At 50.9% G+C, this 26,045-nt stretch overlaps 9 protein-coding genes across 9 annotated transcripts; 4 read left to right on the plus strand and 5 right to left on the minus strand.

The window, feature by feature from the left end:
* Positions 1–520: 520 nt before the first annotated feature.
* Positions 521–3,680, minus strand: CTRU02_211086 (protein kinase domain-containing protein ppk32; the record flags this gene model as incomplete). The annotated part of the gene is made up of 3 exons (XM_036720110.1): positions 521–2,091; positions 2,146–2,989; positions 3,078–3,680. The coding sequence occupies 3 exons, from the start codon at positions 3,678–3,680 to the stop codon at positions 521–523; spliced, it is 3,018 nt and encodes a 1,005-aa protein (XP_036587853.1).
* An 854-nt stretch (positions 3,681–4,534) lies between these two features.
* CTRU02_211087 (branched-chain amino acid cytosolic) lies at positions 4,535–5,846 on the plus strand (the record flags this gene model as incomplete). Its single annotated transcript, XM_036720111.1, has 2 exons — positions 4,535–4,775; positions 4,831–5,846. 2 exons carry the CDS (start codon positions 4,535–4,537, stop codon positions 5,844–5,846), a joined length of 1,257 nt encoding a protein of 418 aa, XP_036587854.1.
* A 650-nt stretch (positions 5,847–6,496) lies between these two features.
* Positions 6,497–7,020, minus strand: CTRU02_211088 (NADH:ubiquinone oxidoreductase 11.6kD subunit; the record flags this gene model as incomplete). The annotated part of the gene is made up of 2 exons (XM_036720112.1): positions 6,497–6,572; positions 6,758–7,020. 2 exons carry the CDS (start codon positions 7,018–7,020, stop codon positions 6,497–6,499), a joined length of 339 nt encoding a protein of 112 aa, XP_036587855.1.
* A 624-nt stretch (positions 7,021–7,644) lies between these two features.
* CTRU02_211089 (DNA replication ATP-dependent helicase Dna2) lies at positions 7,645–12,691 on the minus strand (the record flags this gene model as incomplete). Its single annotated transcript, XM_070205572.1, has 4 exons — positions 7,645–10,974; positions 11,022–11,117; positions 11,169–12,590; positions 12,644–12,691. 4 exons carry the CDS (start codon positions 12,689–12,691, stop codon positions 7,645–7,647), a joined length of 4,896 nt encoding a protein of 1,631 aa, XP_070060815.1.
* An 863-nt stretch (positions 12,692–13,554) lies between these two features.
* On the plus strand, positions 13,555–14,841 carry CTRU02_211091 (uncharacterized protein; the record flags this gene model as incomplete). Its single annotated transcript, XM_036720114.1, has 1 exon — positions 13,555–14,841. The coding sequence occupies one exon, from the start codon at positions 13,555–13,557 to the stop codon at positions 14,839–14,841; it is 1,287 nt and encodes a 428-aa protein (XP_036587857.1).
* A 296-nt stretch (positions 14,842–15,137) lies between these two features.
* Positions 15,138–16,970, minus strand: CTRU02_211090 (F-box domain protein; the record flags this gene model as incomplete). Its single annotated transcript, XM_036720115.1, has 1 exon — positions 15,138–16,970. The coding sequence occupies one exon, from the start codon at positions 16,968–16,970 to the stop codon at positions 15,138–15,140; it is 1,833 nt and encodes a 610-aa protein (XP_036587858.1).
* A 998-nt stretch (positions 16,971–17,968) lies between these two features.
* Positions 17,969–19,697, plus strand: CTRU02_211092 (cytochrome p450; the record flags this gene model as incomplete). The annotated part of the gene is made up of 3 exons (XM_036720116.1): positions 17,969–18,291; positions 18,354–19,501; positions 19,561–19,697. 3 exons carry the CDS (start codon positions 17,969–17,971, stop codon positions 19,695–19,697), a joined length of 1,608 nt encoding a protein of 535 aa, XP_036587859.1.
* Positions 19,698–19,808: 111 nt separating this feature from the next.
* CTRU02_211093 (uncharacterized protein) lies at positions 19,809–21,312 on the minus strand (the record flags this gene model as incomplete). Its single annotated transcript, XM_036720117.1, has 3 exons — positions 19,809–20,223; positions 20,280–21,018; positions 21,072–21,312. The coding sequence occupies 3 exons, from the start codon at positions 21,310–21,312 to the stop codon at positions 19,809–19,811; spliced, it is 1,395 nt and encodes a 464-aa protein (XP_036587860.1).
* A 2,185-nt stretch (positions 21,313–23,497) lies between these two features.
* CTRU02_211094 (golgi apparatus membrane protein tvp18) lies at positions 23,498–24,273 on the plus strand (the record flags this gene model as incomplete). The annotated part of the gene is made up of 4 exons (XM_036720118.1): positions 23,498–23,534; positions 23,597–23,612; positions 23,811–23,906; positions 23,973–24,273. 4 exons carry the CDS (start codon positions 23,498–23,500, stop codon positions 24,271–24,273), a joined length of 450 nt encoding a protein of 149 aa, XP_036587861.1.
* Positions 24,274–26,045: the final 1,772 nt, after the last annotated feature.

Below are 26,045 nucleotides of genomic sequence, written 5' to 3' on the forward strand. Positions count from 1 at the left end.
CCCAATAGTTTCCAAGACGCTTGTGTTTCCAAATCACAGAAGAGAGGGAAAAATATTATTCGAGGGTTATGAGTCGCAATTGCCCCCTCGGCCCTCTTCCCTCCTAAGGCGGGCAACGCCGATAATCCTTTCTTTTCGTCATGTGCTACGCCGATACTTGCTCTATCCACGCGCCTCATCAATCTTGACTTTGCGGGGTGGCCGGCCCACCAAACATGTACTGAACACTAATATTCTGTACACTTTGTCGCTATGCAACTTCATGAGTCGTGTAGTTACTGTGTCTTTCCTACATTAAACCCATCGACAAACCATCTCATCAACTCTACTTGTCAAGCGTGCAACTTGAATGCATTCAGTTCAACTGTAAGTTATTTCGCATTTCAGCCCGGACCTCCAGAAATCAGGCGCCTTTAACGAGCGCCGTAAATAACGTAACTCTATAGAGCAAGTGTATCATGTAAACAACTACACTGGGGTGCCTGGGCTACAACCATCCTGCTGCTATTTCCAGTGCCCGCTAAATGAGACTCTCGTACTTATCTAAACCACCTTTTTGTTGTTGTGACTGCTGCTGCGACTGCTGAAGACCAGACATGCTGTTCATACCCATCTTGTTGTTCATCATGCTGTTCATGCTACCACCTGACCCCATTCCCATACTGCCCATAGCCATTCCAGGTCGTGAGGCCATACTGTTCATGTTGCCCATGCTGCCCATGCTGTTCATCGGTTGTTGACTCATCATGCCCATTCCCGTGTTAGTTGCAGGCTTGTTGTATGCGCCCATACCTGACTGCATCGTTGTGTGGCTGGGCGGCGGTGGTAAACTAAACCCGGATGAGCCGGATGAACCCATCGAGTTGTTGCCTGGCGGCGGTGGCAACGAAAATGAAGATGACTGCTGCGACAAGCCCGGCCGCTGCCCGCCAAGCGACATGTTGGACATGGATGAATTCAATCCACCAAAAGCGGATCCGCTTGGAGGTGGCGACATGGAATGACTGGATGAAAAGCCCGGTGTAGATGCAGCTGACGATGACCACAAGTTGGAAGTTGGAGTCGCCGCTGTAGACCAATTGATTGAAGAGCTTGTATGAGTCTGCTGTTGTGCTGATGCTTGAGTCGTTGGTTGCAAAGGCTTAGAGAACTGAGTTGATATCGGAGTCATTGCTTGGAAACTACCCAAGTCTGGGGTTACTGTACGGAAACTGGGTTGTGGTTTGGGCGGTGCAAATTGCGATGTTGCTGATGCTGCTGTTTGGGTTGGAGGAGGAGTTGACCATGAGAACGCCGGAGTCTTTGGGGTTGCAGATCGAGTTCCGGAGGGCGAAGCCACTTTGGCCGCAGCAGGCGCTTCGTCCCAGCTAGAGAATGCATCCGACGTGGATGTTCGTGCTGTTTTACCCTTGACAAGGCTTTCAAAGTCGTCTGCCGTTCCTCCGTTGGACTGGTCAAACGAGGTTCCGCTAACGCCCGCAAAGCCCAAAAAGTCATCATTTGGAGCTGCCGTGCTGCCGTTGGTGCCAGATAGTTCTTGCAACTTCTTAGTTTGTTCATCCTCCACCCTTCTCGACAGTTTTTTAATGAGGTCCATGAAGGTTTGAAATTGCTTCAAGTTGAGCAAGGGCCCAAGACTCATGTGCCAGAGAATGGGCAGAATGTCCATGGCCACAAAGTCAGCGTCTGCAGCCTCACCGACGACATGCAGAACGCTGAGAGCTGCCATCATAACAGCTGGCTCTTTCGTCTTGATAGCTTTAATCAAGGGTATGATCTTTTCCTGCATCGTGTATTTGTCCAACATACTTGAGGATGCAGACGGCTTCTTCTTTGCTGCGCCAAAAGCGTCGAGGCCATCGTCTTGCCCATCTGGTGTTCCACCACATAGCACCACGAAGGCTTGGCAACCCCGCACCTTGATGGCAAGACTGCTGGTTTTGCTAAAGACCGCCGCAATGACGGGAAATAACTCGTTTTTGATGGTACTAAAGTCGAGTACTGGGAGAATAGAGGGAAGTCCCCTGAGAGCAGCGTCAACCACAGCTGGTGTTGGAGCTTCAATTGCCGCGTAAACCACGGGCAAAATGTCTTGAGAGTGTCAGCAAACATAAGTCTTTTCGTCTTGAAAAGTGCTAGTCTTACCGTCTGTGAATTCCTTGCCATTGCAGTTGTTGCATATAGTTGACATGTGTTCGAGGACAACCATCAACCCGGCATCTTTGGTTGGGTCTCTTTCGGGAGCCTGATCCTTCTTCGGAGGCGGAGCGAAGGTTTCCTTGAGACTCGGCCGTACCTTCTCGGCAAATACCCGCCTCGCAGCTGGCAGTAGATCGACAATCGTGAAGACATTCTGGAGGATGAGTGCAATGAGGTCCTTGTCCTTCATCTCTTCGAGCAATGCCGGCATCAACTTCTTCTCCATCACCGTCTTAGGGAAGGATGGGAGAACCCTAACCAGTCCCCGCATGAATTGGGCCTTTTCGTTTGGTGTCTTTGCAGGAAAGGCGTCGAGGAAACGAATGGTTGACACAAGAACATTATTGAAGTATTCGCTTTCTTGGAACTCTTTAGCTGTCAAACGCTGAGCAGGTCGACGAGTGATGAGGCGCGGGAGAACGTGTGTAGAAAGCTCTTTTGGCAACGGCCTAGATGACAAGAATCCGTTGGAGATGGACGGAACAGTTGAGGAAGAGTTGAATATCCTCTTGTAAGTTGACAGACTGCCATGGGATTCCAGGGGCGACCGATGTGGGGAGTTATAAAGTGCCACGGCCAAAAGGCCCAACGAGAACATGTCAGAAAATGTGGTGAAGTTATTGTCGAGAACGAAATCGGGAGAGGTATAATCAAGGTCCATCTGAACAAACCGAGGTAGTCGGGGGTCTGGGTTAAGCACTTCTGAGAGGCTTATGGGCTGGAATGATGTAGGCTTGTTTGAGCCCTCAGAAGGGCCGCAGAATGCAAGACCGCTGATTTTCCAGTCAGACTGATATAAGTTAGCCGGTGCTCACCATGTCGAGTGCTATTATGAAGACGAAAGACTGTCCAAGCTAAACTGGTAGTGGTTGACCGACCTTGGAATTCACGAGAATTGCATCAGGAGTGAGATTCCCATGAACCAGCTCGGCATTCTCATGCAGAAACTCCAGAGCTTTACTGATTTGGAGAAGTCCCTTTTGTATTTCCAGCTCATCGATTTCTAACTCGCGCCGGCGACGCACGCCGTCCGAGTCTTCAGTGACATATCGGCTCGACCGCCCGCCAACCCCACCACTTCGCTCCTGGTCATCCTTGTCCTGCAACAAGCTCGCCAATGAGGCCGTGACGGCTTCTGTAACGAACTGCAGACCGCCTCCCCTAGTTTCTTCTACTGGCTCGACGAGTTCTAGGATGCTCGGATGTCGTAGTTTCGCAAGGCTCGAGGCTTCCTTCTTCAATCGCTCGACGACTTCTTCTGTCGCACGCTTTAAAGCGGACGCGCCGGATCGACCGAGACTGTTGCCATGGCTATCGAGGGCTTTCTTGTCGAAGACGAACACGCTGTAGGGTTTTCCTGTCGACTTTTTTTTGCAGTCGTAAATCTTCCATGGGCCCGCAGACGAGGTTTGTGTCGAGGAGATAGAGTAGTTCGCAGTAATATTGGTCGATGATATCGACTTAAGCGCCGAAGAGAACATCGTAATGTCTTAGAACGTCGTCGTTGGATGTCGTCGTCAAAGCGAAGGACACAGGACTCGAGGGGACTCGATCGTCATGACGGACAAGGAGGGAACAGGCGAGTTTGCGCCAAGCTGGGACTTCGCTGTCAACTTCGCGGGCTTGGTGCCTCTTTGTCCTTAAAGGTTGATGCAGGGCGGGTGAATAGCCACAAGAATTGGATTATTGTCGGAAGAGAAACTGAATCTTTCGTTTATCGCCTTTCAAAGTAAGGGGGGTTCTTAGTCAAGTTAGCAAGTTGGCTCAAGCTGATAATCAGCCGCGTCAATGTCCACGTCGCTGATAGGTAAGAGCGTCCCAAGTCCAATCAGCAAGATATCCATGTTTTAGCGATGATCCCACAGTAACGAACCCCTGCAGCTCCAGTGCTCGGCATAGAAGCCTCCCGCCAAGCAATTGGGTTGGGCACCTTGCCTGAGCTGGGGCAGCCAGCCCACTTGCTGGTCGCGGCTTTAGAGGGGTGCTTGTCACCCAATCAATGCTGTCGCTGACCTACCTGCAGCGGGACGGGTCCGGCGCCGGGACCCTGAACAGTTAATGATGGAAAGCAACGGCATAACAGGTCCGATAACGCTCCGATTTTCTGACTCCTCCGCCTCCACGCACCTTCAAATTGCGCCCTACTCTGCTTTTATCAAGAATTGGATTGGTCAATTGAGTTCACCATTGACCGCAACTGACATATTTCAGTTTGGTTTACTTGAAAGAGTCATACCGTTCAGTATATATCTACTCTTATTTACGAGAATCTGAGCTTGGGTGCCAGAAAAACTTTCCACCTTTTTTTCTCTCCCATTTCACAGCTACCGTCGCGATGATGCGACAGCTCTTCCCCCGCGCCACCCGCGCTGCCGGTGCTCTCAGGTTATCTCAGACCTCACCCAGGATAGCCAACGTCGCGTGGCAGTCAACAAGATTTTACAGCGTCAAGCCTGAGGCCGCCTCTGCAGCAAAGCCTCTCGGCATCGACGCGTCCAAGCTTACTGTTGAGAAAACCAAGACTCCCGGCACTCTGGGCAACCCGGAGGAGCTTGTTTTTGGCCGCAAATTCACTGGTCAGAATAAATCTTACACCTCTGTCGGATCATGATTGCTGACCATCCGCTGCAGACCATATGCTCACCATCGAGTGGAACCAAAACGAGGGTTGGCTGAACCCCAAGATCATCCCTTACCAGAACCTCTCTCTCGATCCCGCGACATGCGTTTTCCACTATGCCTTTGAATGTTTCGAGGGTATGAAGGCCTACAAGGATAAGAGCGGCCAAATCAGACTCTTCCGCCCGGACAAGAACATGGCTCGTCTTAACAAGTCTGCTGCCCGTATCGCCCTTCCCACCTTCGAGCCCACTACCATGATCGACCTGATCTCCAAGCTTGTCCAGCTTGACCAGCACTACATCCCCGAGGAGAGAGGCTACTCTCTTTACCTCCGACCTACCATGATCGGCACTCAAAAGACCCTTGGCGTCGGTCCTCCCGGCTCCGCCCTGCTCTACGTCATCGCCTCCCCTGTCGGCCCCTACTACCCTACTGGCTTCAAGGCTGTTTCTCTCGAGGCCACCGATTATGCCGTCCGCGCCTGGCCCGGCGGTGTTGGTGACAAGAAGCTCGGTGCCAACTATGCACCTTGTATCGTCCCCCAGTTGGAGGCTGCCAGCCGCGGCCATCAGCAGAACCTGTGGCTTTTCGGCGAGGAGGAGTACGTCACCGAGGTTGGCACCATGAACATGTTCGCCGCTATCAAGAACAAGGAGACGGGCCAGAAGGAGCTTGTGACCGCTCCTCTGGATGGTACCATCCTGGAGGGTGTTACTCGTGACACGGTTCTGTCTTTGGCCCGCGAGAAGCTGGTGCCTGAGGGCTGGATGGTTTCTGAGCGCAAGTACACCATGACTGAGCTTGACCAGGCCGATCAAGAGGGTCGTTTGATGGAGGCCTTCGGATCCGGCACTGCCGCCATTGTCAGCCCCATCCGCACTATTTCGTGGAAGGGCAAGACCATCAACTGTGGTCTTACTGAAGCTGAGGAGTCTGGTGAGATCGCTCTGCGAATGAAGGGCTGGATTGAGGCGAGGCAGTACGGTGACGAGGAGCACGAGTGGAGCTATGTTGCTTCATCGTAAGCGCTGCGTTAGCAAAGAGTTGTAAATTTGTAGATATTCATAAGGAAAGCGTGTGCAATAGATGTTTAACAAGCTTTAAAGAAAGTACTGCACGTGTTTGGATGCAGTGTCTACGCTTCCTCTTTATCGGTGCTAATTGTAACAAGTGCGAGTATAGCCTAGACTCAATTCGCATTAAACCTCACATAACTATTCTGGCCCAAGACAAACATGTGAGTGATGAGTCGATAGCGCTGGGAGCATGAGTCAATGGAGCTGCACCACTAAATCTGCCAATTACTACGTCTCCTCTCCTTTCAACAACTGCATCAGCATCTCACCGACATGGCCGCAGAAGCTCAAACGTCATCGATGTAATCTAATCATTCGGCAGCTCGCGAAGATTGGAAGGTCTTCGCTCGTAGTGTAAAAAGGGAAAAGGAAAACTAGTTCAAGGGCGGTCATATACACTTTGTCGAAAAAAGACATCGCCAGCGTAGGCAAAGCTTTCTTCCGTAATCTCTGCTTCTTGGTTTTTTCTCGCTCCATCCTCGCGGCTCGGGTTCTTTGTTCCGTCACGCCACTCCTCTTCTATGTTCTCCCCGTCCGGCCAAGTGGCCCCAAGTAAAGTCGGTTTGTCGAGTACGCATGTATGGACGTGATATCGCTCCTCACTTCTCAGGGTCTGGCAGAATGCCCTCCTTTTCTAATCTCCTTCTAGCCTCCTCAAGCGCCCATGTGTCGAGCCTGTATTTCGGACATCGTTAGTCAATGGACCGAGACAACCCTGAATCAACAAATTGCCGCAAGCCAGACCGACTCCTGCCGGCCCACAATCGGTAATATTTCTAAACAACTGATTCTCCAAACACTCGTGCACCAAAGTTTACAAAGAGGCAATACTGCAGTAGGAAATGAAGGGTCAAACTCACGAAGTATCGGGCTTGAAGGCGAGGACAACGCCAGTGGCGATGATGCCTCCGCAGAACAGAGTGTAAAAGGGGAGCTCCCAGCCCTCCTTCTCGTACTTCTCACCGGGCTTAACACCCCAGAGCCAGCCGGTAGGGGGGTCGAAGTCGGAGCCGCCACCAGCACGGCGGGCCGTCACAGAGAAGGCCCTCGTGGAGGGAGCGACAGTAGTAGTCTTGATAGCGCGGGCGGCGCGGATGGCCGCAGTCGGTCGTATCGCCGGCATCTTCGGAGTCGTGACTCTGCTTCTCGGGAGAAAGGGCGTCCCAATTGGCGTAATTTCGGTGATGAGATGGACGGGGATTGAGGTGGGAGCTTCGCGGCACGGTGGTCGGAGTTTGCGTCGTTGCTCACAAGTGAGGTTGTTGGATTGGAGTTGGATTCTCGGGTCCACGTCGGGATGGTTAGTCATCGAATCACGTGATATGCAATACCGACTCCACCCGACATTCAGCCACTTTGAGTTATTACACCCGGCAATTGCTTTCCTCTTCAGCAAGGAAATGGAGATCTCAAATATGTAGGAGATGAAAATGATTCGTGAATTCTGTGGCCTTGAGACTTAGATACGATGTTACGTCGGTAGACCTTTTTCAACCACCCAAAGATTTACGACGTCGGTGTGCTTAAAAGACCCTTCTTCCCCGAAGACGACTATTGTCCTTCCTTTAATGGAATCGCAATTAATTCCAATGGCAAATGGATATACGTGATTAAACCAACATATGCAATCGCTCGTATTCAAGTTGCGCCGTGAGTGGCTTCATACAGCACTCTATATACCAGAATCCTAACAGTTCCCAATTAACGCCCATGCCAGCGACACATAATCCAACTCTAGTTATGTATATCAATAACCACCGTTCGTCATTTCATTAAGAATGTCCCTGAGAATGACCTTGTTCTTCATAAGAACCTTCTCCCCTATCCTTGCCCTCTTGGGCTCAGGTCTGTAGTTTTCCTTGTCAACTCCTAGGCCCAGCCTTGGGGCTTTCCTCGGACTAAAGCCCGTTCTCGAGCTTGCATTTTTCTTCCCCTTGATAGGCGAGATGCCACTTGCAGTAAATTGTGTTGCTGTGTCGTCAAAGAAGTGGCTGTCCAATGCATCTGCAGGCAAATCGTAAATCCAGTCTCGCTCTTCCATGAGACTGATAAACTTGCTTAGCATTTCTTCCCTCCCGCTGCCTTTAAGCGTATTCTTGCTACCCACGACCAGAAGCTTGGTCTTGGCTCGTGTGAAGGCTACGTTGATGCGGCGCCAGTCTTTCAAAAGATCGCCAATGCTGCATCCGTCGTTGCTACGTACCAACGAAAGGATAACAACATCTTTGTCCCGCCCTTGAAATCGATCAGCGGTGTGCATTTCCACGCCAACGTGGTTGCGAAGGCCGTGTTTTAGCAAGGAAAATTGCGAGCGATAATGTGTCATGACCCCAATCTCTCCATCGGGGACGCCAGCCGTGAGGAGGCCTTCAACAAGCTGTTTGACAATGCGTGCTTCTGCCGGATTTACAATGCGGTTGCCCTTCGCCTCCTCTCGAATAAGGGGTAGAAGAGTGTCGGTGTTGACAAATCTCACACGGGTTTCGCCGTCTATGAGATCTCGGAGCCAACAGTTGCTCTCTGCCATGGAAGTGCAGAACGACTTTGGTGGTTCTGGTTGGTGCGTGGTCGACAAGTCGTAGTGGAGATGCTTTAGCGCGTTCATATTCGGTACGTGAAGCTTCTTGAATCGCAGTTGCTCAGTGCCACATCTTAATCGACCTTTGTAAATCAAGGTGTTGCTGAGAGTCATAATGTCTTCACACATGCGGTATTGATGCTCCAGATTCACAACCGAGTCGGGATGTGTGTCTGAGAGAAGCTTAAACAGGCTAACATCAAGACCGCCTTCTCGAGCTTCCTCATTTTGTACAAGCGGTGGAAGCTGGTTGTGATCTCCGACTAAGACGAAAGTCTTTGCCATTCGAATCGGTCCAAGGCAGATGGGCAAGGTGATCTGAGATGCTTCGTCAACAATACAGTAGTCAAACGTGCGCTCATTGAATAGCGCGTGACCAATGCCGAGACAGGTTGTTGCTACAATCGGTGTCTCATGCCACGCTTCTTTGATCTGCTCAAATGAGTCCATGGGCTGCCCAGCCAGAATTGCGAATTGCTGAACATCTGGGTGTACTTTGGCAGGAGCGCCGAGTCGAAGGACAGGTGTCTTGTCGTCCTTGAGTTTGAGCAGAATATTGTCGACTGCAGTATGTGTGTATGAGGTAAGCAGCACACTTTTCCCTTGGGATACGAGGGCTCTGATGATATGTGCAATAGTGGTCGTTTTGCCCGTACCAGGCATGCCAAGCACTAGTGCGTAGTCTTGGGCACTCATAACCTTCTCGATCGCCCTATGCTGGTCCACGTTGAGAGATTCTCGGTCTGCCACAGTATATTGTGTGGGCACCGATTTGAACCTCGGCGGAACCAGGTCCACGATAAGGCGACGAATTTCGCGAGAGCCAAAGACGCCTTCAGCCATAGTTTGAACAAGATTGTTTCGAACGACTGCCATGCCATTACTAAACTCGTCTTTGTCAAGCCGATAGCGAGTAGGCGCTTGTCTAATTCTCCCCTGAGTTTGGTCTTGTGTGCAGCCCTCAGGAACGACCTCCATGATGCTAGCAAAGACTTGATTGTTCGATTCGTCGAAACCGGGTTGCCGAATGCGAGCGTTATGCAGCCGCCTGTCAACGGCTACGCTGATTCTCTGCTTGCGCAGCGCAGTAACATAGCCTAGAGCAAGTGCGAAGTGGCCTTCTTCGTCGGAAATGACGATCGGCTCACCAACAGCCAGCTGTGACTCCAAGAATGAATGGTTTGGGTTCGGAAGTCGCTTAACGAAAGTGTAGTTAAAACGGTTGATCTTTGAAGTGCCCAAGTCTTCGGACCATGAGCCTTCTTCAATGACGACATCCGAAAAACATCTTCCCACCTTCTCGCGATCTTCGCTAACCATCGTCCACAGTTCTCTTTTCAACTTCTGGGTTTCCTTTTCCTCTTTTGTCAGTAGATTCTCCCATTTGAGGAAGAATTCTTGATGTTTGGGCGTAAGATGTTTAACCACCTCGTCAAACTGCGCATCCATTCCGCTCGACTCTCCGTTGCCGTCATCAGCAAGCTTGTGATATATGAAGCATGGTGCCTTGGCATAGCATTTCCCACACATATTCTTGCTTCTTTTCATCGGAGGCAGCTGAACACTACGTTCCCGGATATAACATGCTAATTGATTCCGTTGCATAATCATATGTCGTAGTTCATGTCGTATGGTGGGTATGCGCATCGTTTGAGACGTTTCCATGTAGTACAGGATGCCATAAACGATTTCAAGGTCGTAACGATCGGAAAGAAGAAGATTGTACAGAGCCGTCTGTGCCATATGGTTGCTATTGGCATGCTTGCCTGTCTTGACCTCAAATGGGACGGTCAGGGTTTTCTTGTCTTTCCCATCTTTCATTGTGACTTGCACTGTTGCATCGATGTTCCCCTTGAGTCCGTACATAGGCGACCAAACGTGTTCTTCAACATCGAGCAGCTTACTGACGCACATATTGGCTTTCTTGCCATTACGGTCATGAATGACGGCATCAGGCTTTACATTGTTAGTGATAATTTGATAAATCAGGAGTGTGATGCTTGCCTTCGGCTGAGAGGCCACGAAGGCTGTGGCCCAACTGCTCAACTCTGTCATCTTTGATTGAAGATGTTCCCTGGCAATACTCTTGCTGACTTTGATTTTGTACAAGTCCTCAACATGCTTTTCGATAACTTTGTCGATAATTGTGCTCAAAAACCTTAAGTCCCACGTGTTCGCCATAAGAGCTTCCTGGAAGATCTCATGGAGCATCGTACCATAGACCAGAGGAGCAGTAGCTTCGCTAGTTGCCTTGACACGATCCTGCAGAACCGCCCGGCGCATGCAACTAAATGAATCGGCGACAACAGTGGCGGATATCAACTGGTCTGGATGGAGTACTAATATGTTTTGGGAGTCGTTGATGATACACTGGCCACTGGCTGAAAAGGTTCCGATGACATGTACGTATGCTTTGGCGTGAGCTGGCGTTTCATACCAATCGTCTCTGAGATGTATGGTCTTCATATTCTTGCTGTTGTCGGCTTGAACAATCAGTATCTAGCTAGGAGTAAGCGCATGTAGTAGTATAGTGGCAGACCTCATACCTTTTCCGTCCTGGATCGATCACGCTCGTCGGTGTATACGTTGTCTAGGACATTGGTCACCAGATATCGCTGAATAGCTTTGGGCTTTTGGCTCGTCTACCTTCATCTTAGCATTTGCTATCGCGGCAGCCGTTGGTTGGGACGTACAGCAGTTGTGAAAGGGGCGTGTGATTGCTGAGCGGACTGCGTCGCGGCAAGCTCTGCGGCCTCGAAATCAAAGTCTGCACCAAAGTCGTCACCGAAAACGTCGTCTGGGTCGTTGTCAAGAGAAGGCACCATATTCTTTGCAGAAGACGACTTTGTGGATGACGCAGAGTGTGATATAGCCTCGGTTTCTGCACTCTCCATGATCCCTTCCGCAACCTCGAATATGTCATCATCCAAATCATCAAATTCGTCGTCCACTATAGCATCGTTTCCTTTGATTATTTGGGTATGCGGTGGCACTGGGGGGGCTTGTTCACTGGTGTCTTCCTTTGGGTGTGATAGACTCATGCCGGCTTCCAGTTCCAGAAAAGTGTCATCGTCTAACTCGTCAAAATCATCACCGTAATCAGATTCTGCTGCGCCTGTTTTCGTTTCCATATCCAGCCCTAAGTCTTTCACCATTTGCAGGTCCTTTTTCTTGTCTGGATGTGATATGTTTAGTACTCGAGATGGTCTCGGTGTCGGTGACATAGGAGGTGATCTTATGATGTCTGGTTTTCTTTTCTTGCGAGACGGCGTTTCTATATCATGCTCGACAGGGGGATCTAATACTTGCGGCGGACTGCCGTCTTCTTGTATGCTGCCGGTGACAGTATCCAGCAGGGCTGTGACAAGAGAATTCTTAGAGCTATCCGTCGTTTCTCTCGTCAATGTGCTATTGAATGACGGTGTGTCCGAACGGTCTATCCTTCTCCTCTTTGGCCAGTTAAGACCGCAACTTATCGCTCTCCGCAAACTCGCATCGGCGGAAGGAACAGAAGCAGGGGCAGGAGCAGTCTTAGGATTGCGGGGAGACGAGGAAAACATTAGATGCGCAAGAGCGGGATTCGTCACGCCCAGCGGCGTGACGTTGCCGTTGCTGCTCAGAGAAAACCGGTCCCACAGCTCGAGTGTTGGATCCGCATGAGGCGATTTGAGTGCCGCACTCAGCTTCTTGACATTAACTGCCGGCGTAGCAGGTTGCTCATGCGAAGGAGACGATATAGGCGAAGAGCTCCTAGCTCGCTTTCGGCCTTTTCTAGGCATCATTGGAGATAGGGCGGCGGCATATGTGCGGTCGTCTTTGTTTCTTTCGTTGTTCCATAGAATCCGCTCGTTCGGCGATGTTTGCTTGTCTTCTTTTGGGGCGTTCGACTCCATGAGGTCTCGCCAGCTCAGCTTTGACGTTGGTGTGATGGTGATATCGTCTCGGGTCGTCTTGACTGCACCATTTTCTTGGTCTGCTGGCTCGGCGAAGTTGTCCGCCGATTGAAACTGAAACTTGTTCAACTTATTCTTCGTTTTGTTGGAGACAGGGTCCAGAGGCCGCGGCGTCGTTTGGGCATTGATCGGATTGCTTTTCGAGCGTTGCCACGAGCGATTCTGGGAGAAACGTCAGCTAGCATCCAAATGGAGGGGTTAATTCAGAGATGTACCTTTGGCGGGAGTCCAACATGCTCCGAGTATGACTTCTTGAGAGGCATCCCGGCGATATTGGGTCTTCAATGTCCGAAGAAACTATTGCGGAGTGCTTTGAAGTTCCGGCCAGTCAAAACAGGGGTCATGAAGCAAGTTTGGCTAAGGTAGGTGGGCGGAGGGTAAAGTGGTTGTCTCTAGACGCGTCCAAAGACGCGTCGTTGCTCCACGGTTGTTAATAGGACACCAACGCGTTGCTGCACGTTCCCGGAAATATGTGGGGTTTGGGTAACTCATTGTCGCCCCTGCACATTGTGGAATGCGAGTCACCATGAACTCCCCACAAGTAACAATTGTTTCCCCTTGTTGTTGCATTAAGAAACCCACTGAACTGTCTGTCTTACTACTACCATTGTAGAGACGTAGCCAACCGACAATTGAAGCATGTTTACTGGGCAGTACTCCGAAGCCATATGTTAATAAACACTTTCAGTAGATTTATCCGTGTTTTTTTTTTTTTTAACAAATACATGGATCCAGTAAAATCAGGCTAGCTGCGTATTTAAGCCTGGAATACAAATTTATTGCTTCCATAGTTACTCAAGTTTAACCCGTGATAAATTAAACTGTACGAGCGAACAACAGCTTCCATTGAAGGTGAAGTGCCCTGGAGAAACCATTCTGCCGAAAGCCGGAAAACCCGGCTTTCCACCCCGCCAGTCTGACCCACATGAGCTTCTTCACCTCCACCAAGCTCCGTCAGTCCACGACTACGTCAGGACTTCCAAGCCGCAAAACTGCGGCAACTAATCCATACTCATTGCACGGCCATCACTCATCTACAACTTCAACAAATTTTACCCCAGATACATTACAGTCTCGTCTGTCGTGTTAATTGAGGCCTGGCACTGAGCTTCAGTCAATCACCGAGATGGCCTTCCCTGTCCCGGTGAGGGCTGAGCTCAGCGAAGCTCTCATCAAAGACCTACCACCTGCGGAGTATCAGATCCCAACTCCTCAGTTTTCTGTCTGGCAGCGTCTCCTAGGCCAGAAGCCTGACCAGCATGTTGAAAAGATAAAGTTCATGCTCAACGGCGCTGCAGCAGGCATGGGTCGGCACCCCACCCAGGAGGAAGTGAATGCCTTGAGCGAAATCACCTACAAAGAATCCCGCACCGTGGCTTGGATTATGCCCATTGCCTTTGCAGTTGGCGGATATATGGCGTGGAAGGGACGAGCCACCTACAAATTTCCTTTTTACCAGCCCAAATTTACCAAATTCAGCCCTGAAGTGTTTCCTAGCTTCAGGGCCCCGTTTATCAACGGTCAATATGCCAACATCACTTGGCATAATGTCCGTTTCATATCCTACGGTATTGTCACCGGACTTCTTGCCGCTCCACTCTTAGGTTCATACGCGACCAGCGTCGCCATCTCTACAGCCGCTCGTGACGACCGTCTCAGCCAGTTCCGCAAAGATTTGAAACCGGGAAGGTTGATCAACCTTACTGCAGACCAAATGCCGCTTTCTGCTCTCCGGGCGCAACGAGATCAGGTCACCCGTGCTATGCGGGAGATAGAGGACAATCTCGCAACGCAAAGATATTTAGCAGAACAGAAAGGCACTTCAGACAAAGCCTACGAGACTCGACCAGATTTTCAACGTGCGGAGGCGAAATTACAGGAATATCGCATAATTTTCAAACAGCTTGACGAGGCAATCGCCAGAAGAAACGGCGAGCCAACGAGAATTGACGAAACAACGCAGAACCAGGATTACACGGCCCTCAGTGCATCGGACTCGACAGATGGCCAGGAAACATACTCCAGCACTCGACCTGATTACAGAGCACCGCGAGAGATCCCGGCCTCAGAGAGTCGGCCAGGGTGGGGCCAGCAAAGTTCCGCCTCCCAGCAAGGCTGGGGCAAGGCTGATTCGGACGGTTTGGATTCCGACGACGCGTCGCCGGTTGCTCCGGCTGCAAGACCAGCGGCTCAGTCATCGTCCACCGGTGGGGTTTCAGCCTGGGATCGCTTGCGCCAAGCTTCAAAGAGCCCGCAAAAGCCATCTGGCAACGCGTGGCAGGGTCAGCAGGGTCAGTCTGAAGACGCCGGAGCATCAGAGAAGGACAGGGCTCAAAAAGAATTTGACGAAATGCTTGAGCGAGAGCGACAGAGCGAGGAGTCTCAGGGAGGTGGCAGGAATCGCCGTTGGTGATGTGTATACCATATCTTTTTTGGACGCAAAAGAAAAGTGTCCGAAGTTGTAAAAGACCAATATTGCAATGAACTTCTTTTTCCCTACTCATTCTACTATATTTGTAATTCCCGCCGATCCCATGCGCTAAATCTTCTTTCCAATTGTGCTAACCGTAACACCCAAATCCCTGACCTTACCTGGAGTGAAAACTACTTCTTCTCTTTCCTGCTTCAGGCGCCATCTATTGTGTATTGTTCACAACACCGCTTCCTTCCTATCCATCTAAAATCATTCTTCTATTAATGGGTTTCAGTTCAGAAAGTGAAGTGTGTTGGCCGCCAAAAGCTTTTATCCCAGCGATGCCACGCCGCTGTCTTTGGTGTCTGCCGAGTATACCAGCTGCTATACTGCGGTGCATCTATTTCGTCCCCGAACCGCTGGACGAGGCGAGGCATGAAAGTACTCATCGACACACCTGGATGAAGCAATCCGTCGCCCGTCTCCGCGAAGCTGAATTGTGACTCCTGTGCCCGCCAACCGCGCTTCTCGGCTGCTGAAGCCACCGCCGGTGGCACCCCATCCTCGCCTCCATCCGAAATCGCCGTTGTGAACTCTGCAACAGCCCCCGCGAGGCCAACGTAGAAAGAGTCAGAGACGTCGGACGCCTTCGCAAGGGAGAAAATGCGCGAGTTGGACGCTCTCGGAGCGCCTTTGAAGGGCATAACATGGAAGCGGTAGTTGGGTCGGTAGTAATCCCGCCGCGAATGCTCGTGCCAGACGCAGCTCCTCCCTCTGAAGCTGTCGCATCCCACCCCCATCAAACTCAGCGGACGACTGCTAGTACCCCTAAGCGGATCCGGGAATGGCGTGCCGGACCAGCAGGGCAGGGCGGCGGAGTGGTAATAAGACTTGCTCCATCGGAAGTCGAATATTTTGAGCGCCTCTATCTCGGCGCTGCCTGCAACGAAGCGGTCGGAGCCGTATGTTATAAGTGACGAGATGGGCTCGAAGGGCTGATACATATCGCGGTAGAGGGCATCATAAGGTGACGGGGTACGAACGTCAAGCAGACGACAGGTTCCATCGTCCCAAGCACTCAAAAGGAGATTGGTATGGCCGGAAGGGCCTGGGCTAACAGGTTGGATTGCGCGAACGGTGAGTTTCTTGTCAGGGTCGATGCCGCGAGAGGCGAGGAGAGAAGAGTTCTTCGAGACGAGGTTGGAGGTAAAGCCTGTCGGTGTGATAGTAAGATAACGGAGCGGGTCGGTGTCGCCGGCGAGCGCGCAGATGATGGTGTCGTTGTTCATCGCCTTGGCGGCGTGGACGAACTGCGTCCTGCCACAGCCGGGCATGTCAAATGTTTGAGAGTCTAACGGAGCTGCCTCGCCTGTGCCATCCGGGTCCAAGGGGAACAAGCTGACAGTAGCCCTGTTACCAGCAATCACTGATGCTTGATTGGGCAGAATGTCAATAGAACCGATTGAGGTCCATGTGGTAGCTTCTAAGCTGCCAGTGGGCTTGGGAATCTTGAAATCTAAGAGCGTCTTTCCTGCGCTCCCCGGCGCCGCTGAAACAAGCGACAGATCGCCGTTGGCTCTACCGACAAGAAGGCCTAGCTTCCCATTCGGTTCGGCAAGCTGGATAGCCGTGACATCGCCCACTCCCGGGCTGTAGCCCTTGGCTTTGCCCTCCATGCGAAACCATGCATCTGCGTCGCCTCGGCTGTTGAGAGGCCTGAAGCGGCCTACAACATCTTCGCCAGCGCCCCAGGAGACAACCTCCCAGCTCTTGTCAAAGGTTAGACGAGCGTCAATAACGGGATGGAAAGGACGGGCTGCGTTGCTGTATCCAGTGAAGAAATTGCCGTCCCGGCGGCGGCTGTCCGTGTACGCGATGGGCTGGAAAGCTTTGGTGTCCCAAGCCCGCGTTTGGCGGGTTAAGGTGTTCGCCAACTCATTCCATTTGGGATGCTTCCCAACGGGAAGGGGCAGAAGGGGGAAGCAGGTTCTGACGAAAGTACGCCATCCATCTTCGCTAAGAAGGTGGTAGAGGTGCTTACACGACGATGCAAGCCTAGCGACATCGCGAGCGGTTCTCAGATGGGAGACAATCTCCAAAACGATGTCATCTGGCAGCTGATCAAACATGTTTTGCGTACGACTGTCTTTGAGAACTCAATCTATTTGTCTGATGATTGGTATTTGTGATATAGGAGTAACGAAGCAGGTGGAAGGGGAAACCAAGAATCCCAACGCAACTGTGAGTGTTGGAAGAAGGGTAATGACGGAAATCTGTGATGCTGACGGGTGGTTGAGATGATGAGGATGAAGGTGAGAAGGGATTGAAAACTCTTCCTTTAACTATTGTGTAAATGACAAGAGAAATGTAAAGTAATTCCTATAAGACACCTTAATCCATGTCCCTTTCAAGTCTGGAGATATCAAGCCTTTACAATCATTGACTAGAGTAGCAAACAATCCCTGAAGGTCGAAACTGGGGACCGATGCTGTGTGACGGATTAAAAGAGTCACAGTATGCCAGTTGCAGCCTAGAGAAAAGTTTGCAAGGATTAGCGGGTGCCTATGACACAATATCTGTTAGATGCATACCGAGCTTTTACAAGGTGTGCAACTGGCCAGCGAAACTCCGGCTAATGGGGTATCAACCCCTTCTCTACTCTCATAACAAAGCAGTTCAATTTTTCTCAAACAGTTACTACGAAAATGGACGGCTTGAGGGTTCCCGTGGTGTTTTGTCGCCTTCTGTTCCATATTGCCTAGGTGTTCCGTGACTTTAGAATTGACGTTGGGCGTCTCGCATGCCACTAAAATGGCCCGTGATCCTGAGACGCACCTTGTGACCCCGCTGTTAGACACCTCGGCTTGAACTCAGATCAACTCCAAGCCGCTGGATGCCATAAAATCAAAGCAACCGTCAGGATACCTTCGGCTCCATAAGCTTTGAAGGTTCCAGAAGATATTGAGCTGGTTTTCAATCGCATAACGTCTCGGTACCCAGTTGTGTGATAGCTGCATTTCTTTTAGTGACTACAACGACCCCAGTTGACTAAACTGTCGCACCTTGGAGACGGGCTACTAAGTCACAATATTTAACTACTACAGACTTGTAGTGTTCTTTCCCCAAAATGGGATTTAATCTAATTACTTGCGTTTCCGTGGCTTTTGTTGCCTGGTTGGTTTATTATTTCATTCTTTATCCAGTCATCTTCTCGCCTTTGGCCAAGATACCAGCACCACATTGGTCGTGTCATATATCACCACTATGGATTCTTCTTGCAAGGAAGAACAACTTTCAAAACAAGCTTCTCCACAAAGCACACCTCAAGCTTGGCCCCGTCGTGAGAATAGGCCCTAGCGAGATGAGCGTTGATGGGTACGATGCCCTTAAAACCATATACCAAGGCGGTTTCGAGAAGGACAAGTGGTATTCTATCTTTGACAACTACGGGTAGGTGATTGGGAGGCATCTTTACTTGAATTTGTAAAATCACTGCTGATATTTCGCTGAAGGGTACCCTGCATGTTCTCAACTTTAGGCTCGAAATCTCACTCTCTCCGTAAGCGCATGATCTCAAACGTGTACTCCAAGTCTTTTATCCACGCCTCACCAGCTGCCAAGGCACAGGCTCAGGCCATACTCTTTGGTCGTCTCTTACCTCTGCTCTCCAATTCAGCGGCCGGCCCTAGACCCCAGGGCATTGAGGCATTCTCCACCTTTCTTGCCTCGACCATGGACTTTATCACAGCCTACGTGTACGGCCTCCGTAACAGTACTGATTTTTTAAGACAAAAGGCATATAGAGACCACTGGCTGCAGCTGTATCTCGTGCGTGCGAACTATGGGTTCTGGCCGCAGGAAATGCCGCGGTTAACAGTATTCTTGGGGCGGTTTGGACCGATTCTGAAACCCTATCCTGCCTGGGTGGATGATGCAAATGCTGAGCTGGGAGAGTGGAATGAGAAGCTATGCAAGAGAGCTTATCAGGCTACTCATGGAAGTAATACTGAAATTGATAAGGAGGATGTTGTAGATGAGCCAGTCGTCTTCCGAGCCCTGGAAGCAGGGATAGAAAAGGAGCATCGTGCTAACGGGAAAGAATCTCTGCTCTACTCAACAACCATTCTCAAAAAGGACCTATCCATGGCATCGGAATTATTGGACCAAGTTCTGGCCGGGCAAGAAACCGCCGGAATCGCTTTGACGTATCTTGCTTGGCACCTGTCCAAGTCTCCGAGCTTGCAACAAGAATTGAAGGAGGAGCTTCTGACTTTGAATCCCCCCATGAGGATGTCGGCAGATCGATCCTCTCTGCCTGCCCTCCCAGATCCCAAGCAAGTCGATTCACTTCCAGTGCTCCATGCAATAATCATGGAGACTTTGCGTCTACATGCACCAATCCCGGGGCCAGAGCCGCGACGAACGCCTCATCCGTCTTGCCAGCTTGGTGGTTGTTACGTCCCAGGCGGTGTCCGGGTTGCCGCCCTAGGTTACACACTTCACCGCAATGAGAAAGTGTTCCCCTGGCCGGAGAATTGGGACCACACGCGCTGGCTGGAGTCGGAGACCACTGAGGAACAGCGAAGGCACATGAACCGGTACTTCTGGGCGTTTGGGAGCGGCGGAAGAATGTGTATTGGGTCCAACTTTGCAATGAACGGTAAGTTAATTCAAGTAAGATTTCTCACAAACAGAAGGTTCTGACGTGTTGACGTGCAGAGATGAAGTTCATTGCGGCGGCTATTTGGTCCAATTTCACAACGCACATAGTTGATGATATGGGCATTGAGCAAGAAGACGCTTATACCGCACGGCCAATGTCTGAAAGTCTGATCCTCAGATTCGAGCGAGTATAAATGGAGCAAGGGGGGATTTGATTGTAACGCGGAACCATCGGGATATCTTGAACAAAGTCAAAAAAAGACAACCTTCATCCTTATACAAGGACATTTACGATCTTCACCTCTCTAGAATCCTTCTACACGTGTTCCGATGCCCTTCTCCTTGGCAAGTTCAACCAAGTGCATGCCTACCGCAAGATCCATTAGACCTAAACCAACACTCTTGTAGATGACCGTCCCGTCCCGGAGCCATCGCGCCAGCGCATCCTCTTTCTTGTGCTTCTCGCTCGAAGACTGGCTTGAACTCCGGCGGAACAAATGTGGCGATCCCTTGCTGCTGTTAGTGGAGTCCTTGCTGATAGAAGACCGTGAGTCACGATCTGAATTGGCGAAAGCGGATTTGATGGATGGTGTGCCAGAAAAGTCGAGCTTGTCGAGCTCCGAAGGTGCAATACTTGCCGTATCGCCTTCGGTCTCCGCTCCCGCCTCCGCCTCTTCTGCTTCTTCGCGCATGCGGCGGAGCATAATCAGCTCGCCAAGTCTATAAAATCCGTCAACAGTTTGCCTTCCACGTGCCGGAGTCCGATTGATACTCACTCAACAAGCTGCGTCGGCTGCAGCCCTGCCGAAATGATTTCTCCCGCCTCCTTCAACGCCCCGTCTAGGGTGTCGACAACGACCACGCCACCCTCAGGCGCATGCTTATGAAAATGCCAATGCGGCTTCTCATGCTTGGTGGCCTGTAGAAGTAGCCCTTCGGGCAACTCTCTCATTTGCGGCGTATAACTGCCAATGGCCGCAATCAGTCTTCCTTTCCTTCTACCCTCATGACTTGTCAGCACCTCCGCCTCAAAGAGGTCCTCGGTTGAGGGTGTGCAGCAGTACACCACATCCGCATCCCGAATCTGTTCCCGTTGCAATCTCCGGAATTCGCCATATCCAGGCGTCAAGATGCTGAAAGACGTGTCAGCCCAACCTTCGCGTTCCTTGATGTGCGCCGGCACATGGTAAAACTGCTTAAGGAACACGCGCGCCTGGTCTGAAAAACGGCGATTGATTATGTTAACCTGCTTGATGGTCGAGCCACGGATCAAAAGCGCCAGTCGGACGTGCCAGTAGGCTTGGAGGCCGACGCCGAAACAGGTTACCGTCTTAACCTGACCCCGACGGGCGAGGAGGCAAGTTGAGGAGAGAGCGGTGCGGAAGGCTGTAAGAGTCTTTGCGTGAAGGAAGCCGATGGGCTGGCCTTCTGGTGAAAGAAGTGTTACGGCGCCGGTTGGTTGGATGCGCTGCTTTGAGGGGTCCTCAGATGCTTTTCCAGAACTGAGGGTCACGACTGCAAAAGATGTGTAAGCGATTTCTGGGCGCCAAGTGAGGTGTAAGTCAAACCTTTGCATCCCATGCCCTGAGGCCCGATTGATGGCATATACAGTGTCGTAGCGCCGGTCTTGAGGTTTTCCGTCTTGAGGCGATCAGGTTGGTGGTAGGTGCCATCCTCAATGTTGTGGGTGTTTGTTGAATACTCGTGAAGAGCCTGCGAGAGAATTCTTCTAAAGCCTTCAAACTCATCAGCCGTCAGATCGGCCAAGATGGCCTTGATCTGGTCATCGGTGAGAACTGTCAACACCATAGCGGAATACCAAAATATGACAATGAGAACTTTTCAATAGGCGAAGTTGTGATGATGTACGGAGGATGCGAGCGGTTATCAGTTGAATTCAACGAGGACGATGTGGGTGATCATTTAGCTTGGAGCGGGGTTGTTCCCTTTTCCTTCTGACTCGGGGTTAAACCGCTGCGGCCGGAGGTAATACTCTATGATACGACTAAAGTTGAATAGAGGCGCTTGGCGGTCAAATTGAGTATTTACTGCCATACGTCGACGCAACGTACCGGCCCACCCGCGACTGAACGAAAGAATTTGGTACTCGTGATGGGTTCGAGCCTAGGATGAATGATGTAATCACGAGTAAACCCTAGGTCACCTAGAGTAGATCTGATTCCAAAGTTGGTGCTGACTGACGCCCATTGATCTCCACACTTGAGCCGCTACAGGATATCTCCGGGCCCCGTGGACTTCTACACAATTCTCTGTTGATTAGGACACCTTCGCCAGGCGAATACGGTGCGAGCGGCGAGTAAGAGAGAAGCGAAACGGACAAAAGTTTCCGTACGGAAGCCCCGTCCGATCTCAGCGGCTCCTGGACTAAGACACCCGATGCCTTGGCCCTGTTCCCCGGATGCGGGAGGGGCACTCGGGTTCCCGGCTCGTCATTGCTAATCCGGAGCCCTCGGCCCAAGCCGGACATGATGAAAAAGCCGTCGGTGGGTTAAGCGCTAGTAGGAACGATACAAGAAAGAAAAGCATATGTCCAAGAGATGACCACAAAAGCCTTAGGCATCCGAGTAAGAGTCAGGCCCAGCTAGATGGCTGTGCATTTCGTCGTCCCGCAGAGGCTTTTGAAGAAATGTCCACGTAAGACCCTTACCACCGGCCGCGTGTATCCCTCGCCGAACCGGCATTGCAGGAGAACGATGCTGCCTGAAGTCTCAAGTATAAAGTCGCCAATTTCAGGAACCGGATTGACTAGTGGCGACGTCAATGAATCGCTCGTAACTCTCTTCAGAACCTTTCCAGTTGCTCATCAACAGACAACTGGACAGACACACTCGTGAAGTACCTCATCCATTCATTTATTGCTTGACAGGGGTGTCTTTCCTACGCCGAGCAACCTATCTATTGCAGTAACAACAACACAGCAAACTTGAACCCGATGAAATCCGTAAGCCAACAATTTTAATCAATCAATCAATCCAATTCAATTTACGAATTAAACAAGAACAAAAAGGGAACAAGAAAGATCGACCGTGCTTGGCCCGGGCTCGGAGAGTGTCAGGACGTCGTTTCATAAACCTCTTACACAATCCCATCTTTGCCCCGGTTCAAGGGTCATAGCCTGCGAAACGCCCAGGGGATTGGACTGAGACTCCCTGCATATCTATCTGTGTACTCTCCTCTTTAAGGCGAAGTGTCTTTCTAATCGAGAAGAGCACAGGGCACACACCTGAAGACACGGGACGAGAAAAAAGGGAGGCAGGCAGACTTGACCAGTGCCTTTCAAGGAAGAAACATTTGACACACTCTTGAAAAAAAAACAAAAAACCGCAGAAGGTACGGTCGCCAGAAACAAAAGGGCTGTGAACCAAGGGAGGAGAGTGAGTGGAAGAAGGCAGCCTTCAATCACATCGCTGCCCTCGCCCTTGGATCTCAAGTTACCCAGACCACTGCACTGGACCCTTCGGCTGCCGGGTCAAAACGGTGGAGCCACTTTGCCTGCATCTCTCTGCACCCTTTCCAAGTCCCCCCAAATCCGCCCGCCGCAGCTTACGCCGTACCCTTTGCACACAGAGCAATTTGACTGGTCGAAACTCAAACCCACCCCCCAGTTCCAAGCCTCAAATTCGGAAAAGAGGCTACGTACGACGACTCTCTTGTCTTGTCGCCTTTCCCCAAAATAGCTGACAACAACACCTCACCTTTTTTTTGTGGCTGGAAGCTTCGTCGTCGATACCCATCATCGCCACCAAAACCGATCGAGCCCGTCCTTTTTCTGCAACAAGAAATCGATAGCATCATATCTATCCATCAACCATTACTGAACACGGACCCCCGTTGCAAGCTTGTCGATCTCCGTCCCGTCAACCTGTCGTGAGCTGCAATTCGGACCATCTCCACCTGTAGACAGCTCCGAGAGTCCACGTACGCCTACTGAAAAACCGCATAAACCACCACCCCAACAAACCCATCAGTCAAGATGACGCTCAAGGAGGAGTTTGCGACTCGCAACTTCAGTACGTTTCAACCTCATAAATCATTCGTCGCAAGCTGTTCTTGTTGCTGACCATCATTGCAGGCATTTACGGACAATGGTAAGAGTTCCCTCCCGATCATTCCTTTGCGCCGCGCACACTATTCTTTTCGACCGAACAATCCTTGAATGAACGGCCAATGCCATTTCGGACAAACCGGAGTAGCAATTTGCGACGGCTTGTAACACCTTCGCCGAGCATCGAGCTTTCTTGCAGATAACACCCACAGAAGAATCACCGCTGACGCGATCGATGCAGGCTTGGTGTACTCTCCATGATCCTGTGCTTAGCACTTGGCATTGCCAACATCTTCACCATCCACCTTCTGATTATCATCTTTTGCGCCCTCGCCATGTAAGCTTCCCTCGTCACCGTTATCCCAGCCTCTTTGGAGCTCCCTCTAACAAGTTTCGCTTCTAGCGCGTCTTCTTTGGTCATCCTCTTTATTGAGATCCCCCTGTTGCTCCGTATCTGCCCTACCTCGTCCACCTTCGATGGCCTTATCCGCAAGATTTCGACCAACTACATGCGTGCTGGCGCCTACGCTATCATGGCCGTCATCCAGTTCCTCAGCACTATCATCAACACCACCAGCTTGATCGCCGCTGGTGTCTTCCTTTCCTTGACCGCCATCTGCTACCTGCTTGCCGGCATCAAGGGCCAGGCCTTCGTCGGCAGCAAGACCCTTGGTGGCCAGGGTGTTGCCCAGATGATTGTCTAACGCAGGATCTGATGCTTTACACACCGACACCAAACAGGCGTCGATTGGTAGAATAGTCTCACGCTGGATGAAGATGGACAGAAGCAACGTCAACAATGATATCCGGTGCCTGGGAGCACAATGAAAAGAGAGCGGAGATGTACGAGTCAACGATTGTACAGAACAAAAACGTGTAGGAAGCTTATGGGTTGGTCGCATTTGCGCCACACAGATGGTGTGGGGAGATGGCAGAGGCGGAAAGAGATGAGGAATGTGATTTTGATATGCCACGGTCGGCATAGTCGGAAAGGAACTCGGCGTCCCGGAACGAGCTCAGGCTTTGTGTGTTCAATCTCGGTTGCGCTTTGGTTCTTAGAAAGCTCCAAGAGTCATGATAACTTTGTTCACTGCACTGAAATTTACTGTTTTGAAGCATTTCCTGCGCTACTATGATGGGAGAGTAACGCAGCGCTACAGTTGGCTGAGCGTTGCCGCCAGTTTTTTTCTTTTCTTATTTCTTTCGATGCTCTCCGTGCCATGATGAACTAATATTGAAATTGAAGGATGATATCCCTCGGAGCTTGTCTGGAAGAGCCGTGCATTCCGGTCCGCGGTAGTAAGTGGTGTGTGGGTGTGTGTAAGTCGTGAGCTTCTGAAGTTGGCATAGCTGTACTAGAGCTATACGCTTAGTGCGGTTGTAGGATCGAGAAACACACCCAGAAGGTGGGGGAGGTTGGGGGCAAGCTAGCTCAATAGATATACCAAAAGCGTGGAAGCCGCCGTGCCGATGCGATGTGTAAAGAGATCATGCGTTGTTGTCACACGAAGCTCGTGATCAACTAGAATCAACCACAGCTGAAGGTCGCATCCCAGTTTGCGCCAAGAAGCAGGTCAACCGCCTGGTGTGAGGGGGAACAAGAGAGTTCCCCTGGTTCTGTCCTGCGTCAACATCCACATGAGGGTGTTCTACATACCTCGAGGATCATTCTTCAAACCCTGTGAAACCCCGGATATTGACGTAAACGCCCGTCAGCTTCCGTGGGGGATCTGTTTTTCTAGAAGGCGGCTCGCACCTGTGGATTTAGATCGAGATATCCACTTTTGACGTTGGGAGGCCTATAACCGAGCGTGTGATGAGGGAGCACACACTGGTTAAAGAGGTCTGTGATGTGGCATTAGCCATCGAGAAAAACCTCACCGTTGCTCATGACAAACGGAAATTGACAATGAAATGACTTCCGGCCTCTCCAATATGCATCGAGGGTTCAAAACCGTGTCTCTCATAATAGTATGGGCAATACTGTCATTTTCAGGAACTGCGAGTTGTCGGCTGGTCTGGCACGAGAAGAAGAGTTATGGCGTCATTAGCCACAACGCCGAGGGGTGGACGACAGAGAAAAACTGGAAAGCTCTGGCCTGCTCCAGCAATCGCCTACACACAGTGGACTGTGTGACAGTAGAACGGAGATACTGGTCCACTCACTTCTCTTACGGATGGTGACGATTGTTCCCCGTTTTCACCCCCACAGGGGTCTTGTGGGATGATGAAACAAAAACAACAGTCTTGGGGGAGAGCGGCAAGGGCACACTTGGGAGGCATTCTAAATCAAAGAGGACACTTTGAATTTGATATGATCTTTCAATGTGCAATTTGTAGGAATTCAAGCGGTTTTCATCTTTTTTTTTTTTTCCTTCCTTCGCTTGCTGTTTAAGTAACTGTTCTCATCTGAAAGCATGACGGCTACTGGATCAATTCCAGGGGCGGCCATGGGTCGATCGTTAAAGAACGGGGC

This window comes from Colletotrichum truncatum, assembly GCF_014235925.2.
Source record: "Colletotrichum truncatum strain CMES1059 chromosome Unknown Contig_0007, whole genome shotgun sequence".
Classification (NCBI taxonomy): Eukaryota; Fungi; Ascomycota; class Sordariomycetes; order Glomerellales; family Glomerellaceae; genus Colletotrichum; species Colletotrichum truncatum.